Here is a 17,364-nt window from a genome sequence, read left to right as displayed (position 1 = left end):
TTTCATTCTTTTGCATGAAATCACGTGAGTCCCATGTCATTTTAATTTTTTCTTCTGATTATGAATAGCATGTGGCATTCATGGTGTGGCTCTGTATAATAGAAATCACAGAATTCAAAGCATTTTTCTTTTGAAAAATATGAAACATTTTAATACAATAGTTCACAACATTACATGCTTTCACTGTACAATATTTCTTATAATCCTACACAGAACTGCATGCAGTGTGCTTTCCCAAGTTTAGCCTTGAGAACAGGACAGCAAACTAAAAAAAAAAATCCTTAGTTTTGCAAAGTAAATAGCCTGTGACTTTAAAACAACACGCTGCTCACAAGGATGTAATGTTGAAAAAGATAATGGACTCCATAATAGAGAAAACTGATTTATGTCTAACAGTAGTAGTGAAGTCTTTATAAACCAGAAGTCAGTGTAGATTATCTGCACTGATGATACAAGGTGTCTTAACTCCAACAAATATCTCTCTATCATGGCAACAAAAATTCAACAGTGTCCCATGTATTTCAAGCTACATTTGAGTGAGTGGATGTGCACAATAAATTCACCAATGACTGCAGGCTGCTTCATCATTATTTTGATTATTCACAGGGTAATTTTGCCATCGCTCCGACTGTAAGTCCGAGCCAACAATGTGACAAAAGCTACTATCTTAAGGTGCTCACCAGTTACACCACAATCTCATTCAGCCCTAAACATGTGCAGCTTAGAGAGGAGATGAGAGTTGTTTCTCCCATAGTCCACTGATGTTATGTTCCTCTCCAGACTGACTCTGTATCACAACCACATCCTTAGCAGCAAGAGGCTGAACAGTGCACAGACGTAGTGGAGTGTGCAAGGATGCCATGCGGGGGCGCTGTTACATAGGTCTGAGTCACAGCAGTGGATGCGCACCCCTGGCAGCTCGTGTTGCTGGCAGTGTCTGGATGTGGCACAACCGCTGGTCAGGACGATACCCAGGGCCGCTGTAGGGACAGGAGGGGGAGACAGCCAGTCAGAGAAGAGTGACGAGCTTGTGTTTGGCTCAGCAAGAAAATAAAGCATAAGTAAGCACCAAAGACTGCAGGAGTGTAATGAGGAAGACATTTGGAAATCTTAAAGGCACACTCCGCAGGATGTGTCTTTACAGCTGAGAAACCAAGCCTCTGACAAATGGTACATGTTGTTCTCTTAAACCATAACTTGGAGAAGCACTGCAACAAAAATGGATTTTTTATGTCTATATTTAAAATCTGTATCATCTTTGAACCTTAATCTAATTCCACACTTGAGAGCTGCAAATTGGAAAATTTCTCACTTGTGGTTGACACAGGCCTATAGTCTGGGAGAAGAGACAACTGACTGGCCTACAATCTTGTTATACACTTTGTGAGACATTTAGATTGTTATGACTCCTTGCCGTGGTCCTTGCAGCCTAGAACCAATGAAACTAAAGTGCATAATGGAGTCTGGGAGCAGCAATATTTGGCAAAATCTAAACAAATGGAATTTCTTTCCTGAATTAAGATACTCTGGCATTTTTCATTAAAGGTCTAACGTGTGATCTATTGATCTATATGATCTATTGGCATCCAGCAGCGAGTTTGCAGAATTCAAACTTCTCCTGAGAAGAGTGTAGGAGAACTACTGTGGTTGAAGTGACAACGCAGCGGCTCCCTCTAGAGCCAGTGGTTGATTTGTGCCTTTTAGGCTCCTGTAGAAACAACATGTCAGACTCGGAAGAAGACCCGCTCTCTATGCAGATTTGAACTGCTCATTTTAAGAAAACAAAAACACAACAATGTTATTTTCAGGTGATTCTAAACTAATTAAAACATTGTTATGAATATCATATAGTCTACCATTTCTGCCAATAGATGTCCCTACATGCTACACACTGGACCTTTAAAGTAGTTTCTATGATGAGATTTTACTGGCACTTAATTAGCATCTGATAACATTTTATAATTTAAAATCTCCTAAAGTGGAAAATAAACAAGGATAAGGTCAACAGGGCATCGGGCCAACCTGAAATGATAAGTTCGCCTTCTTTATTTAAATTATAATGCCAGTTCTTAAAAATGGATACTTTCCAACCTGTACACTCTTTCCATGTTTTTGTTGAAACAACAGTTCTCACCGTTTAGTGCTTGTTTTTTGCCTCAACATGTTCAGAGTACATCATTAGCATTAGGTTGTTATTATTATTAAGGGTCTGACAATTAATGGAAAGCATTCCTACAGAGACTAAGCTTTCTGTTGACAAGTAAGATCTTTTTTTCCTTTTTTTTTTAACAAGAAACAGCCCTAATATTCTGCAAGCCAACCAGACTCAGTTTAAATAAACTTTAATTTGATCATTTTCAAACACACTTCATTCAAAGTTGACAGAAACAAACCACAGAAACCGTCTTACTTTATCTTTCTGCTGTTCCAACAAAAACCAACTCTGGTTTGGTTGAAAGAAAACCTCAGTTTACCCAGTTAGATGTGAAAATACGCTGGCTTTATACATGCTAAAAATTACTGTTTATTTAAATGAAGTCTGGTGGAATTGGTGATGGCGGTTTCTGAGCTGTTTTCTGTTTAAACTAAAAGGATCTCTTCTATCTACTCTTTAACAAAATGGTCTATTTCTGTAGAGTCCGTTTTGTAATGTTGCCAGGCACTTAGAATAACAATATGAGCCCATCTGTGGCAAAATCAAGAACTTTTAGTGGATGTAATTTGACAATACCAAATGCCCTGAGTGGTTGCACTGCAGCCTGTTTGCCAGCTGCAGGACTCTCCTCAATACTGGACCAGTTTCAAAAATTGTTGTCCTCATTTTTTTTGTAATCATGAGTCATTTAGACACAAAAACACTGGAAAGTAGAGTCCAGGTTAGAAAAAATCCTTTAGTCTTTCCTATCTACACACCTTTCACTTTAATCATAGGTTGGAGGCAGCTGATAAGTGAAAGGACGTTTTTCAGGAGACAAGGGCACTGGACTGGTTATGGATTAAGGACAGATGACCTGTTTTTGGGGACAAAGGGGACTAGAACTCTAAGACTCTTATGGAACTTTACCAGCATCTGTTAGATTTGGGTTTGGCAGGGTCACATGAAGATTAACAGGCTGACTGGCCACAGATTACTGCCAAGACACGGTTTCAAGATTTTGACCGACAAGTGCTTGTCATACAATTTCCGATGGGCTGCCGTCAGTCCTTTTCTGAGCTTGCTGTTTCTCCGAGCGAAAGGAAAAGGTGCCTCATCAGCCCTTTCAACATGAGTGGCTCCTTTAGACATCAAGCAAAGGAACAGCTGTATTGTCCACGCTTCCACGGATATCAGCAGAACCACTCATCTGACCATCACTCTCCTGTCTTGGGTGTCCACATCCTCCATTTGACTTAACATCAAACAAGGAGTGACTTATAATTTACTCATCAAAGCACACCAAAGTGGGGTTATGTAACTATCCTCAGTGGGGGGAGCAGTAGAATATTCACATCAGCGGACAAAGAACATTAACATGAAAGTACGATTAGAAACGATTACGCCAATGTCCACTGGCACACCAGAGTGAATTAATCATGATTTAACAATCTTCCACCCCATCATGAAATATTCTTAGTATCACACACAGAGGCATTACCTAATTGAGTAAGGGGATGAAGAGAAGATAAAACTGTGATTTCAGCTTATTAGTCATTAAAAATTGGTAATGGAGGTTTACTCACTGCTCTCTGTCTTGATGCAGAAACGGTGTTTGAAGCCTTTGTGTGAGTGGGTGCAGGTGATGACCTCTGGGTTGGAGCAGCCCACGTCCACGTACCTCTGGCCCTGGATGATATTGCAGCCATAGCACTGCAGCCCCTGGACTGCCACGGACACACAGAAACAGTCCATGACAACTTGTTGGGATGCAATTTAAGATGATGTGGCAGCTTGTTTGTGGGAAGCCACTGAGATACATAAGGAATGGAACCTTTGCTGCTATTTTGGGGCAATGGAAGAAACAGCTCACATAGATACTGAGCCTACAGGCGGGAGGACCGATAGTGACCCCTGGATGCTGCTCACACCACCATTATTATTTTTAAATACTGAAAGATTTAAATTTTACATAATAAGAAAGAAAAATTTGAAAATTGAAAACATTAGACCAAGCGGCAACGTCCGGGGCTGAAAAATTGAAGCCAATGTGAAAATGAAAACTACAGTTCTTCAAAGTTCTTAAGGCTGGTTCAGGAAGCAAGTCAATCCCAATTAACCCCCATGTTTTAAATGCCCAACCCTACAGCAGAAATAAACATGTTAACAGTCAGTGCAAAAAACAGATTTGATTTTCTATAGCTTATACCGCATTCCCACCAAAATTAGCACGTGCACGCGGGATTTTTAAACACGGGTAAACCCATGAGCTTGAGTGACAGACTGTCTGTGAGGCATCACCACAATCTACAAGCCAGAACCACCCCTCGCTCCTCTACGCTTCCATCCTTTTGCCCAAATGTGGTCACTTCTGACTCCAAAAAGGAGGCGCTCTAAATCAACATGTCTTCTTAATATTGCTCAATACTGTAGGTATGTTGGCATGGCCATGTATCAGCGTGGACATCAGTGTGGATGACAATAGATTCAGGTACATACATTGGTCTCTAGTGATTGTTGGGAAAAATGAATCTCTCTCCCACAAGGAATTGGTCAAAGTAGATGTAATGACAGACTAAAGATGAAAACAGATTGTAGTGAGTTAACAATTATGTCAATCATAGATTTATTTTACATCCAAAAGCCCTCACTGGGGGAAATGACATTTGTTAATAGGGAGTTGTTAAAAAAATACAACAAAAGTGGTCATATTTGTGTGCATGACAATTACCAGCATCCCTTATGTGTATGTCTGTCAGCTTGTCTATGTTGAGAAGCTATTCTCCTTCATTATACTGTATAGGACAAATGTTCTGCAATGCATTTTCAAGGCTATGCCCTTTAATTTGTTCCTGACATTTAATTTTACTTTTTTTTTGGCTAGAGATATGACATATTTGGCATCACATTAAATAAACTGACTGCTGCTGGAAGACATCCATCCTAATCAGACCCAACTATGTTGGTAACAGGGATAATGTTGCTTCAGAGCTGAAGTTTTCCAAGTCCCAAGTTGCACCCAAACAGCCACTTGAGTCCGAATTTAAATGATCTTTATAAGAACCAGATGTAGACTTGAATTGCGGCATCATAGTCCTTCCTGAAGGCATGCAACACATAAACAGTGCAAATGAGCTAATTTTAAAGCAATGCTTCAGTTAAACTGAAAGCAGCATCTTGCGTGGTATTTTGAGAGAAGTACATCTCAAAGGCTTCAAGATTCCCCCTAAACATTACGCAGTTCATCCAAGGACCATTGCTTTGGAGTTTGATTTTTGTTCTCATCTCGACGACACTCAACCACTTCTTCTCTTCTCTTCTCTTCTCTTCTCTTCTCTTCTCTTCTCTTCTCTTCTCTTCTCTTCTCTTCTCTTCTCTTCTCTTCTCTTCTCTTCTCTTCTCTTCTCCTCTTCTCTTCTCTTGCGCTTAAGGGTGACTCACCCTCAGTAGTACACCCCATCCCAAGCTGTCTGCCTGCCAGCTCAAGCTTGTGATCTCAAAGCCGTGTCTCTACCTCTCAGCACCCTATAAGTGGTGGAAGCTACAGCACAGCGAGGGACTCGAGTGGGACTAAATCAACATGCAGCTAAATTATGTGGTTTACTTTCCCCTCTCAACTGGTGCCTAAAAATCATCAGTTAGTAACATGATCATTTGCCAGAATGGGTTTGGTGCCTGTGCTGCTAAAATAGGAGCTGGCACACATTGCACTGTCACACAATGAGGATTTTTAACCCTGTGAAAGTTTCTGGACATTTTCCCCTTTAATCCCGCCCCCTCCTTTTTTTAAACATACATTTACCTTTACCAGTTTGCTCATTGCCTTTACCCATATTTTTTGAAGAGATAGAAACCTCTTTGGTCAAGTTTCAAAGGTTTAAATATTTGTGAGAGCTGTCTGAATACAGCACAAGAAAAACCGATGCCTATCCAGGTTTCAAAGGGTTAAAGCACATCTTTTCAGAAATACATTTTTCCAAAGACCTCTTTCATCTTGCTTCTCCCGTGCCACTGTCTCACTGTCCAACTCTCTCAAGAAAGTGAGGCTAAGCCTAAACAGAACAAATCCACCAGAGCTTAAAGGGATTGTCCGTGGATTCAGACCCCTCACACACCTGTGCCTGACCTCCGAAATCCCACACACAAGATGGAAGATCAGCTTTGGCTGAAACCAATCCTCCCTCTTTATCTGTGCCGCCCTATGTGGACTCAGTGCGAAGGGCAGAGAGCGGACGGGAGCCTCTCGCTGCCTCTGCCCCGTTAAATAGCCCACCAAAAGCTCTGATGGAGCTTTCAGGAGTAAACTAATCCCAGGCAAATGCTCTTACAAAAATCACTTTAGAAATCTGCTGGAATCAATGTAAAGCCTCGCAGGGACAGAGAGCACATGCCAGCCAGCCTTTAGGGGATGTGTCATACTCCCCTGCTGGTGATACGCCATGCAGTCAAAGCTCTTATAAATATTGGAGTATGTCATTAGAGCTGGGTAATGGCTGTGGAAATACAGCACAGTGGAATGGTCATTTACATCTGGCAAACAACATGATTTATCAATTTACCATGATGTTATTTTGTTCCACACCGCACTCGTGAAACACTGAAAAGCTGCCTGGTGTGAGCGTTTGCCAACATAATGAGGACAAATTGGAAAGACATCCGGCTTTCCTGGCACAAATTCACTTTATTATAACCAAACCTTCTGCCAGTTTGCATTGCAAATGTTGATTAACTCTGTATATATCAAAATCTATTGTGACTTAAATCTAATGTTATCAATTATTGGTTTTGGGCACATTTAACATGCTAATTTGCAAATGAAGCTCATTTGCATTTCAGCACTGAGCCATTTACATTCATTACACTATTAAATGCATTTTTTATGAGCAATGTTTCAAGAAGAAGACAGCTGGGAAGAAAAAGTAAGCAGCACAGCGGACAAACAAAAAAAAATGTATCAAGGATTATCATAAGAACATTTGGATTTAATTTAGGAAAGGTCACTACTGCTTGTCTGTCTCATTATATATTATGCTTTGCTCTTTCAGTCAAATGAATTTATGCTTAAAATGAGCTTTCAGGGCACCATAAATATATTATACTAATTATGAATTCAAGATGATTACTGTAATCATGCATTACGTAATACATAATAGGTATTAAATTGTGTGCTATTATGGTATTAAGCTCCATGTCCTTTGGTGTTGTTTGTTGATGGTTATAGTTTATTAAAGTCCCTTAATACAATCATATTTTTTGCATTTTTGTCTAATTTTGACATTATTTGAAAATCTAAGACAGAGGTCTATAATGCACTGCAATTATATCTGCGCCTAGCTGTATGTTGCCTCATGGATTTTGCTCTATTGATCATCATTAGTCTGCCCAGGAGCTCGCTTCACCCTCTGGTCTGGAGTTGGGATCAGAGGTGATCTGACTCAGACAGAAATACAAATCAAGCAAAATAAAGATCCCTGCACATAGCATCACCCCAGTTTCTTCTTGTTTGGCCCCCAGCGAAAGAAAGGTTGCAGCTGAGCCAAATCAGGTCAATCTTTATTGCTCTGTAGGGAAATTTAGTTTGCCACCTATGGCTATCACCTATTGTTGGGAGGCATAGATTTGAACTCCCAGGTCAATTAAATGCAGAACAAAGGCATATTTATTGGAGTCACCTTTCAACAGGGTTGTTCATTATATTAATGTGATCCATACTGTTGGTCTGGAGCATTCACTAGGATATTTTCTATCAATTTATGGCCGTGTTGTGTTAATATTTTGCAAATGTTTAAAGTTGGTTTTTTTTACAGTAATTTTTTGTATTTTTATTGGGGTTTTTTCAGTTTATAGGACATCTGGCTGTACAGTATTTTAATGATAACTTTGCCTGTGATATCACACAAACACACACACACACATGCAGAGTCTGTTCTATGCACTTCACATGTTTCCATATGTTTCAAACCCAAAAACCATCCTACTCACCCTGTTTCGAGCTCAGTGTCCAAACCAAGATAATTCCAAGCCCATACACCAGCCAGGTGTGTAAAGTCATGGATGCAGCACAGTAGTGATGGTCAGTGATCAGTGCTGGAGGAGAGAAAGAGCCAGAGATTTCCTCTGCTCTCATCTAACAGTCCACCAAAAACAGATAGAGAGAGAAACCTAGCAGAGGTCCCACTTTCCAGAGCCTGAGCAGCCCAAGTGTCTCTCTCCACCCCAGCCTCGGCGCAGCTCACGCAGTGCGTGAGTTAACTGCCAGTGAGTGTCCAGTGAGAGGGGGAGCCAACCATCCAGGCAGTCAGTCAGCTCAGCAGCCAGTCAGGCAAAGAGATGAGGGGGAGGAAGATAAATGAGTGAGGGAACTAAATAAATGAATGTCTTCCTCAGCGGTCTCCTCACGTCTTGAGAAGCTGCTGGTGGTTTGATCATAAAAGGGGAAAAAAATCCCTCATGTCACCCCGTGAAGAAAAAAAGAACGCTTCTTTCATCACAGAGATGAAAACAAACACTGTAGCAAGTGGTCCTTTTCCAGTTTGGTGAAAACACATCATTCAGGATTAATTCCTGACTGATAATTCATCACTTCTAATAATAGCCCTATCACAATGTGTTAAAAGCCCAGGCGCTAAATGGGATGGCACACCAGGGGGGCCAGGTTGTGCATGTGTGTGTGTCTCTCAGCGAAGGAGCATTGCCAAAGGACACACACACACACACGCACACACACACACTTTCCCAACAGGGCAGGTTATCTCTGCTCTGTATATCACTGAGCTTGCACACTGGGGAGAAAATTCTATCTAATCAAGAATTAAAGAGCAAATCCTTTCTTAGAGACTGTAATGCCGGAGGATAAGGCAGGCTTTGCGGTAAGCCCTCGTTCCCTCCCCACCCAAAGCAACATATGGTCCAGCCTGATAGATGGCTGCCAATGATCGCTGTCATTCATATTAAGACATAGTTAGAGTGGCAAGTGTAGATTTATTCACATCAGTTTTGATCACAGTGGAATGCAGAAAAGCTGTTTTTTTTTCTCATTAGCGCTCATTTACAAAACAAACAATGCCTAATCATGTCTTGCAGTGCTTCTTTTTGTTTTGTCCCTGCACACACACACACACACACACACACACACACACACATACACATACACATATGCCTCTTTTTATTTGTAAGTATGTGCAGCTGTGTGTGAGTTGCGTCTCCTCGCTGTGCTTTTATTCATGAGTCATTTTGTTTGTGTGTGAGTGTGTGTGAGAGGAAAAAAACAGGGTGAGGGAAGAGAAATGTCAGCAGTGTGTACTATCTGTGTGAAGCATATGGAAGGTAGAAAGGGTGATGTGGACAGTTGTGTGTGTGTAGGAGGAGGTGAGGGAGGAAAAGATGCTGTTTTAAGCTTAGCTTTAATCAATATTCCTATGTGTGTGTGTGTGTGTGTGTGTGTGTGTGTGTGTGTGTGTGTGTGTGACCTATAACCTTAAAGGAATAGTTTTACATTTTGGGAAACATACTTTCTTTCTGATAGTTAAAAGGGAAGATAGATACCACTTAAAAACTAACATGTTGCTGCTTTGTCAGTGGACTTCTGTGTCTATTTATTATGCTCTGGGTGTCGTGGCGTTTGATTGTCGGAACCATAGGAGGGCAACGCGTGTCGGCTTTTATGCGTTTTACATTGTGTCTGTCGACTTTGAATTAAGTGTGTTTCAGAATGTTAAAATTAAAGTTTATTTTAATGTAGTCTGATGAGTGTGTTGATAGCGATTTCCAGGCTGTTTCTGGTAAAACAAAAAAGTGTCTTACTCTTTAACAAAGAGGTCTATCTCTGTAGGGGTCCTGTCAATAAGTTTTCAGGCACTTATGATAACAAACTGAGTGTGTCAGAGGAAAAAACTTTTAGTGGACTTACACTGATGGTTTACTTTCCCAGAGTGGTTACACTGCAGCCTGTTTTAAAGCAGCGCAGCGCTCTTGCTCAATACTGGACCAGTTTCAAAAATTGTTGTCTCCATTAGTTACTTAGTCAAAAATATGATCCAAGTCAAAAATTACAGAAGTTACCTTTCTATCAGTAGGGGTGCTAGAAGGTGAGTTTTGTAACTGACAGAACCAGGCTAGCTGCCTCTCCCTGTTTTCCAGTCTTTGTGCTAAGCTATGCAAACTGGCCTCTGGCTGTAGCTTCATTTTAGCACACAAACATAAGAGTTGTATCAGTTTTTTTCTTCTGACTCTCTGCCAGAGAGAAAATAATCATTAAACATGAACCGTTTCCATAATAAAACCTTATCTTATGAGTTATAATAATTCTAAATGTAACATTCGACTGCATTTTGCATGCACACACACTCACACATTAACACATCTCAACATCTCAGAGATTCCGATTCGTCATGGATATGGGCGATGAATGTGTAATGTGAAATTTTCATATTGCATCAACCCCACGGAGCTGAGTGGTGTGAAGCATTAAAGGGCAGTCTGTGTAAAAGTCCCAATGCTGATGTGCAGATGCAATTTTTGTCCCGACCTTTTCCCTCTTTTCCCATCCTACAGCCCTTGTTCATTTATATTCTGCTGAGCTGCTTGAGCCTTTGAGTGATAAATCCATGAAAGAGAGAGTGAGGGAAGGACGGATTCGGAGGGGGAAGAGCGGGAAGAGGAGGTCCGGCAGTACTACAATGATGAAAGTGAGTCTTCCCCAAGCTGCTCCTGGCTTATCTTATGACACACAATAGCTGCTTTAAATACCCTTGAAGTCCCCCTGCGGTGGCTAGTTTGGAGTGACAGTGACAAGAAAAGGGAAGGCTGCATGGCTTTAAATTCTTGATGAAATTGCAATTAAGACACCAGAAGAAGAATGGAGCCTGAGGCCGTGCAAGCAACGACCAAAAGGAAACAACAAGGATGTGAGGAGGAAATACATGAAAAGTTAATTCTGCTCCGTGAGCTTTAATTCTGGGCATCTGTCATCGCATATAACCCTCCCCTAAAAGTGTAGAGGAGATGAAACTGAAAATGGCCATTAAGTCTCGTGTATTAACCACAGCCCAGCGGGTTCTCTGCAGCTTTAATGAGCAGTAATCCAGTAGTGTTCGACCACAATACTCTGCAACATGGACAGATATTCTGCAGGGTATGTGCAGCAAAACAAAAATCCAGAAAGTGAGGTTTGAAACTTCACTTTCAGGGACTTTGATGCCCACGTTTGGCTGTTATGGAGAAATCCTGAGGGGTCTCTTTGGCCTCCCTTTAGCGACAGTTTCTTTGTGCTTTTGTCACATCCCATGATTATTGCCTTAATGCTGGCACTTGCGGTAAGATTAACTGCTGAAGCCTTGAAGGGAAACTGCCTTTTAGCACCCAGAATATCAAGTAATTGAAAGTTTGACCGGATGTATGTGCCTCTGCAGTTTTACACTAAAGCGAGTGCAAAGCCGGATACTTCTTACACAGCAAAGAAGACGTCTCAGCAAAAGGCTAAGCTCCAGTTGTGGAAATGTAAGCACTTCTGAATTTTTGCTTTATTATCCTTTAAATGATGGTCCTCCAGCATTTTTATATTCTTGTTACAATGCATTTCTATTTCATGTACTCAAAATAGAAAACATTTAATTTATTTTGCTTCACATAGGTCCATATTTAACCCTTTGAAACTAAATTGGCTTGATTTCGTTCAAAAACACAGAAAGAAAGCAATGAGCAATTTAAGAAGAAATGGCCAAAAAATATCAATAAATTAGTACAATGAATATTAAAAAGTATTTTACCTGAAAATTACCTGAAAATTAGTTTGAAAAAAAGAAAAGGAAATGGCATAAAAAGTGCTTAAAAACACTTCTGTAACATAATTTTAAAATGTAATTATGATATTTATGAATATAGTTTTTTCCCAACTTTTTTCTTTTTTCTCTAGACATTTTCCCTAGCATTTTGAATTTTCTTAATCTACTAATTTCTTGCATTTTGTGGAACATTTCTTAGCAAGTTGCTCATTGCCTTTTTTTCTTGTGTCTTTAAAATAAATCAGGGTTAAATACTCGTGAAATCTGTCTAAAAGCATCACAAGAAAAGTGATGTTGCTCCAGGTTTGAAAGGGTTAATAGACATATTGTAACTACTACATTCTTACAATTTATTAAAAATGTCTGCTTCTTTCTTTGCATGGATTTAATCAGTTTTGCAATGCAGGAGCACAAATTGTTCCAGCGTGCTCTTTCTCTTTGGTGTATGTAATTCTACATCAAAATTCTTAATATTATTCTTGCTGACACAAACATTTTTAAGGATTGCAATCCAGCTCATGCCAATTTACTGACCTAATAAGCTACAATCTCCTCTGATCGGCAATTGGAGGGTCCAGAGAAACCACCGGGTTAACATAATTATACGTCTTCTCAAGCATGTAAGCGCTGCTCCTCTCAGCGTCTTATCAGCCTGTGGCATCTTAAGACGCACGGTCCAATCAGTGGCCATGTATTTTGTGCATGGCTGCTCTGCCTCCCTGCCCAGCAGCCTCGAGGGTAAAGCCCGGGGTCCCGCTCACCATCTGCTGCTGTCTCTGGGGGTGGCACTATCACGTTCACCGTGCCATGCCAGCCCAGTGAGCCCAAAACCAGGCTTTGACCCTCTCCTCCACTGCCCTGAGACCTACTGTGTTCTTCACCAGGTTATTCACAGCTGCATGCTTCACACTGGTTGCTGATCCAGAGGCATATTCGGGATTGGCTTGTAAAAAAGTATTGGCTTCAATTTAGAGGAACAGTGTGTGGGATTAAACAGGATTTAGTGGCATTAAGTTGTGCGGATTGAAGATTGCAACCAGCTGAAACTTCCCCTGGTTAAGATTCCTTCAGTGTTCATTGTTCAGGTTTTTACCAGGAGCCAAATTATCTTCAGAGGTCTCTTCCTCTCCAAAACAAACAGACCCTGTGAATAAAATCAGATAAAAACACTGAGTGAAGCAGTTTCACGTTACAAATCAGTGTTTCTCTGACGCTGTCCAGCGTGTTGCAGATGGCCAAGCACCTGCTAATGTGTGCCTGCCTATATTCTCTGACAACTTAATGTGTTTCTGATCCAGACGTTTACTTTACTTACAAACAGAACTGGTCATTTGAACCTAAAAATCTGTGTTTCTCTGACAGTGTTTGGCGGGTTGGAGACTGGCCATTAGCCCAGCATTTTCTTTCTTTGATAACTTGAGGTATTTTCTGGGAGCTGAATTATTTGCAGAGGTGTCTTTCTCTCCAAAACAAACGGATCTGGGGATTTAAACTGGCAAAAACACTAAATAAAACAATTTTAACATTAAAATAATCTGTGTTTTTCCACTGCGGCGGGGGTGCAGTGACGGATGTAAAATGCCAAATTGCACATGGAGTTATCTAGAGCCAGTGTTCTGGGTTTTTTTCTTCACTACAGAAACATGGCATTGCAGCATGGCAGACTCTGTGGACGGGGACTCTCTTCCTTTGTAGATATTAATGGCTCATTCTAAAGTAACAAAAACATATGATTGTTATTTTCAGGTGATTATACATTAAAGAAAACATACATATTATATTATATTCCATTCCCGTCAATATATACCCCTAAATTCTACACACTTGACCTTTAATGCACAATCAAGCTGATGGAACAAAATGTTTGAAATCCACAGATTTGAGATTAGAGCATGGAATTGCCTCCCTGGTTAAAAATATGTTTTGCAGCACTGAAAACAGCAGTTTTCATGGTTCTAACAGTCACAGCAAATCTCCCGTTTCACAATTAGGATATAATCATTTCATGGGATGCAACTCCAAAGCTGATATTTTCTCTTATGCAGCCATTTCAAACTTTTTTGAGGAGCTGTTATCAGATTCCCGAGATTAATTTGCCCCCTGGACGTACAGCGTCTGGCGTGGAAAATCAAACCAGCATTTGAAGGCTTGCTGGAGGGACATGCCTGATATGCTGCAGCACATCACTGGCAATGCTAATTGGATGTTTGGACTACTTTTAAAAGGTCCACTGAACCCACAGCCAGCCCTTTTAAAGAGCGGTTGTTAAATAATTAAATCGACACAGATAGAGTAGAAGAATATTTAACTGCTACCCCCATTTAAAGGCTTAGCTTTACAAACCATCAACTCAATAATCTCTTAATTTAAACATCCAGCCCCCCCCCAATCTCCAAAGCTTAGAGGCAGCATCTGCTACACACACACTCTGCTGGGGAACATCTTTATAAAAATCCAACCTGAGACATGTTGACATCTGTTTTCCTAATAACTTTCATTCAGTGCCCATTTAGTCACTGCTTAGAGAACTATTTGTGTACTATTTAAATCCATGTTATCACTGACACATCCTACACCACAGGTTTTTGAAAGGTCAGATACTTTGCTGTAAGCTCCCCTATAGCTCAGGAAACAGCTTAGCCTACATAAATTCCTTAAAGTATATGTTTGTCATTTATAGATCTTATCTTTATGCTCTGTGAAATCAATGACAGAGCTCTCAGGGGATTTGTAATAGTTGGCGCATTAATCTAGCCATGCTCCCAATAGCAATATCAAAACATGCTACTCTGTTTTCCTTCATAGCCCGTGATCCACATTGACAGAAACAGAAACAGCCTCATGAATAATAAGCAATGTCAGAATATGAACTCATGTGGAGCGTGATTCAGCCGCATGTTTTCAACACGAGGGCTCGACATAGTGAGAGGAGCTTTGGAGGCTGACCTGATAGCACACTGATGCCAACACCTGCAATGCCAAGTCGAAAACACCACAACCTTACCATCCTTGCCAGCTTCAAATCTTAATCCCCCTCGGGCTTTATCACTAAAATCACCTTTTAGGACAAAAGCGGATCCTATAGGTGGCTTGCTGCACCTATTGCCTGTGTCATCCCCTCTCAGCTCCCCTGAACAGATTTGGCTCAGGGCCACATCATCTCTGTGAGGGAATATGAATGGCATTAGCTGCGGGCTGTTGCCATGGTGTTGACTTATTTACTGTACATCAGCCCACTGACTTCAAACAGCGCAGTACACGTTTTTGCTGCCATATTAGTGTCAGTATTATCATCTAAAGGACATATTTCCACTGAGTGATTTAAAAAAAATAAATTGTGGTTGCTTATAAACAACAGAAAGTTGTGAGCCAAATGGAAAAAGTCTTGTAAGCTGGAGACATATTGACCAAAAGATGTGCATTATTATGAAATAATAAATCTGTTTCACACTTTATGAATTGGTTTTCATTAATAATACTCATAAAAAACATATGAATTCAGATGAGATCAAAACAGGCACTTTTTTTAATTGGGAAGAAAAGCACTGCTATGATCTTTTCCTAAAATTGCTTCCTAATGAATAACATACAGTACAGCTCAGAGTTCATTTGGGTTTTTGATGTTTTGGGCAGCTGCTGGGCCTCACATTTTAATGAATCCACATGCAACAGCATTGGTTTTTACATCAGCCCAGTATTCAATGTGCTTAGAAGTTAATGCATGGATTATTGAATGCTTCAAAGGACACATTTAGGTAAAATGGCTAGTATACAATTTTGAGCAAAACCTGTGGTAGCCATGAGGGTCAGAACAAAACAATATTTCAGAAAACACAACAGCATTTCAGAAAACACAACATTGCACAAAACACACAAAATTATAGAAAATACAATAGAGAAAAATAGTGTTTCAGAAAACACAACATTTCAGAAAAAACATAAAAACATTTCACAGATCAAAGCAGCATTTTCAGAAAAGAAAACATTATTTCAGAAAACACAACAACATATTGGAAAACACTGTCAAACTCTTTCGAAATGTTGTTTTGGTTTGTGAAAAGCTGTTTTGGTTGGTGAAATGTTGTGTTTCCCAAAACGCTGTATTGTTAGATATTGTAGTGTTTTCTGAACTGTTGTTGCGTTTTGTTAAATGTCGTGTTTTCTGAAATGTTAGTGTGTTTTGACCCTCAGGGCCACCATAAAAATCAATATAAGAAAACAAGAAACTCATATCTTATCCACTTGCAGGTTCAACTGGTTTTGATTTAGGGCTGATATATAAACTGATATTAAAAACCTCACTGACAGGCAGACACCAGGTGGTGGGAATGGGTGGAAACGCCTCTTCCGACCTCATCCATAACACCGGAGCACCTCAGGGCTGTAATTTCAGTCCCCTGATGTTCTCCCTGTACACACACAACTGCGCAGCCACTTCCAACTCCAACGCCAACATCAAGTCTGCTATGATGAAGCTATGGTGGGCCTGATCACAAATAACAACAAAAAGGCTTACCTAAAGGAGGAGAGAACCTGACCCGCAGGTGTCAAGACAATAACCTACTCCTGAATGTCCACAAAACGAAGGAAATGAGAGTCAACTTTGGGAAAAAGCAGCACAGGAATTATAAGAGAGAGAAAATTCACCTCCTGCACCATTAAGAGAGTCCCGATGGGGAACATCACTGCCTGGTACAGAAACAGCACCAAACAGGACCGCACAACCCTGCAAAGAGTGGCTCATAGAGATGAACATAGGTTACTATAGGTGCGACTCCACCCTTAAGGATGTTTGTACCAGATGCTGCAGGAGAATCATCTCGTCTTTTCCCCCTTTTGTGGTCGCAAAGAAGGTACTGGATACACCCTGCCAGGACTGAGAGGCTCAGGAAGACCTTCTACCCTCACACTGCAAGGATCCTATGTGAAGACCCTGCCCAACCCTGGACCTAATTCTCATAGTCATTTATTTTTAAAAAGAATTGAATTCAATTCAATTAAATTCAATATTCCACATAAGCTTGGGTAGGACAGTACTTATGAATGGGGGAAGGTCTTTGTTTTCTTGTATTAGTTACCATGACATGGTAAAATTTGACAAGAGATGACAAAATACAGTTTTATGTGAAAGACTAACAATATTTTAAACAATGACTTCTGATAGTTGAGCACATGTGTAATAAATATGTCATTTAAGGACAGACTCCTAAAATTAGCTCAGTGCGTAATGCCTGCTGAAAACCTAGTGATTCTGTCTCTGAGCTTAAGTTTGTGCAGTGGACTAAAATCTGTTGTTTTTTGGGGAGAGAAATCTTGTAGCCTATTTCAGGATTCCAGTAGCATAAGTGTGACAGTTGTTGCATGGATGGGTAGGCTTTGCCTGCCAAAATGTCCTATGCAGTCACTTCATGAAAAGTTATGCAACATAGAAGAAAAGCTCTGATAGCA

At 40.4% G+C, this 17,364-nt stretch overlaps 1 protein-coding gene across 1 annotated transcript; it reads right to left on the bottom strand.

Moving 5' to 3' along the window:
• Nucleotides 1–122: 122 nt before the first annotated feature.
• Nucleotides 123–8,784, bottom strand: LOC121959505 (uncharacterized). The gene is made up of 3 exons (XM_088071332.1): nucleotides 8,117–8,784; nucleotides 3,721–3,861; nucleotides 123–980 (listed from the first exon to the last, which is right to left on the bottom strand). The coding sequence occupies exons 1-3, from the start codon at nucleotides 8,259–8,261 to the stop codon at nucleotides 793–795; spliced, it is 474 nt and encodes a 157-aa protein (XP_087927458.1). The 5' UTR covers nucleotides 8,262–8,784; the 3' UTR covers nucleotides 123–792.
• Nucleotides 8,785–17,364: the final 8,580 nt, after the last annotated feature.

The sequence above is a fragment of the Plectropomus leopardus genome, chromosome 20, assembly GCF_026936395.1.
Source record: "Plectropomus leopardus strain MGB_pleo_1.0 chromosome 20, ASM2693639v1, whole genome shotgun sequence".
NCBI lineage: Eukaryota > Metazoa > Chordata > Actinopteri > Perciformes > Serranidae > Plectropomus > Plectropomus leopardus.
The sequence above is the reverse complement of the archived record's forward strand: the minus strand, read 5'-3'. Positions and strand labels throughout refer to the sequence as shown.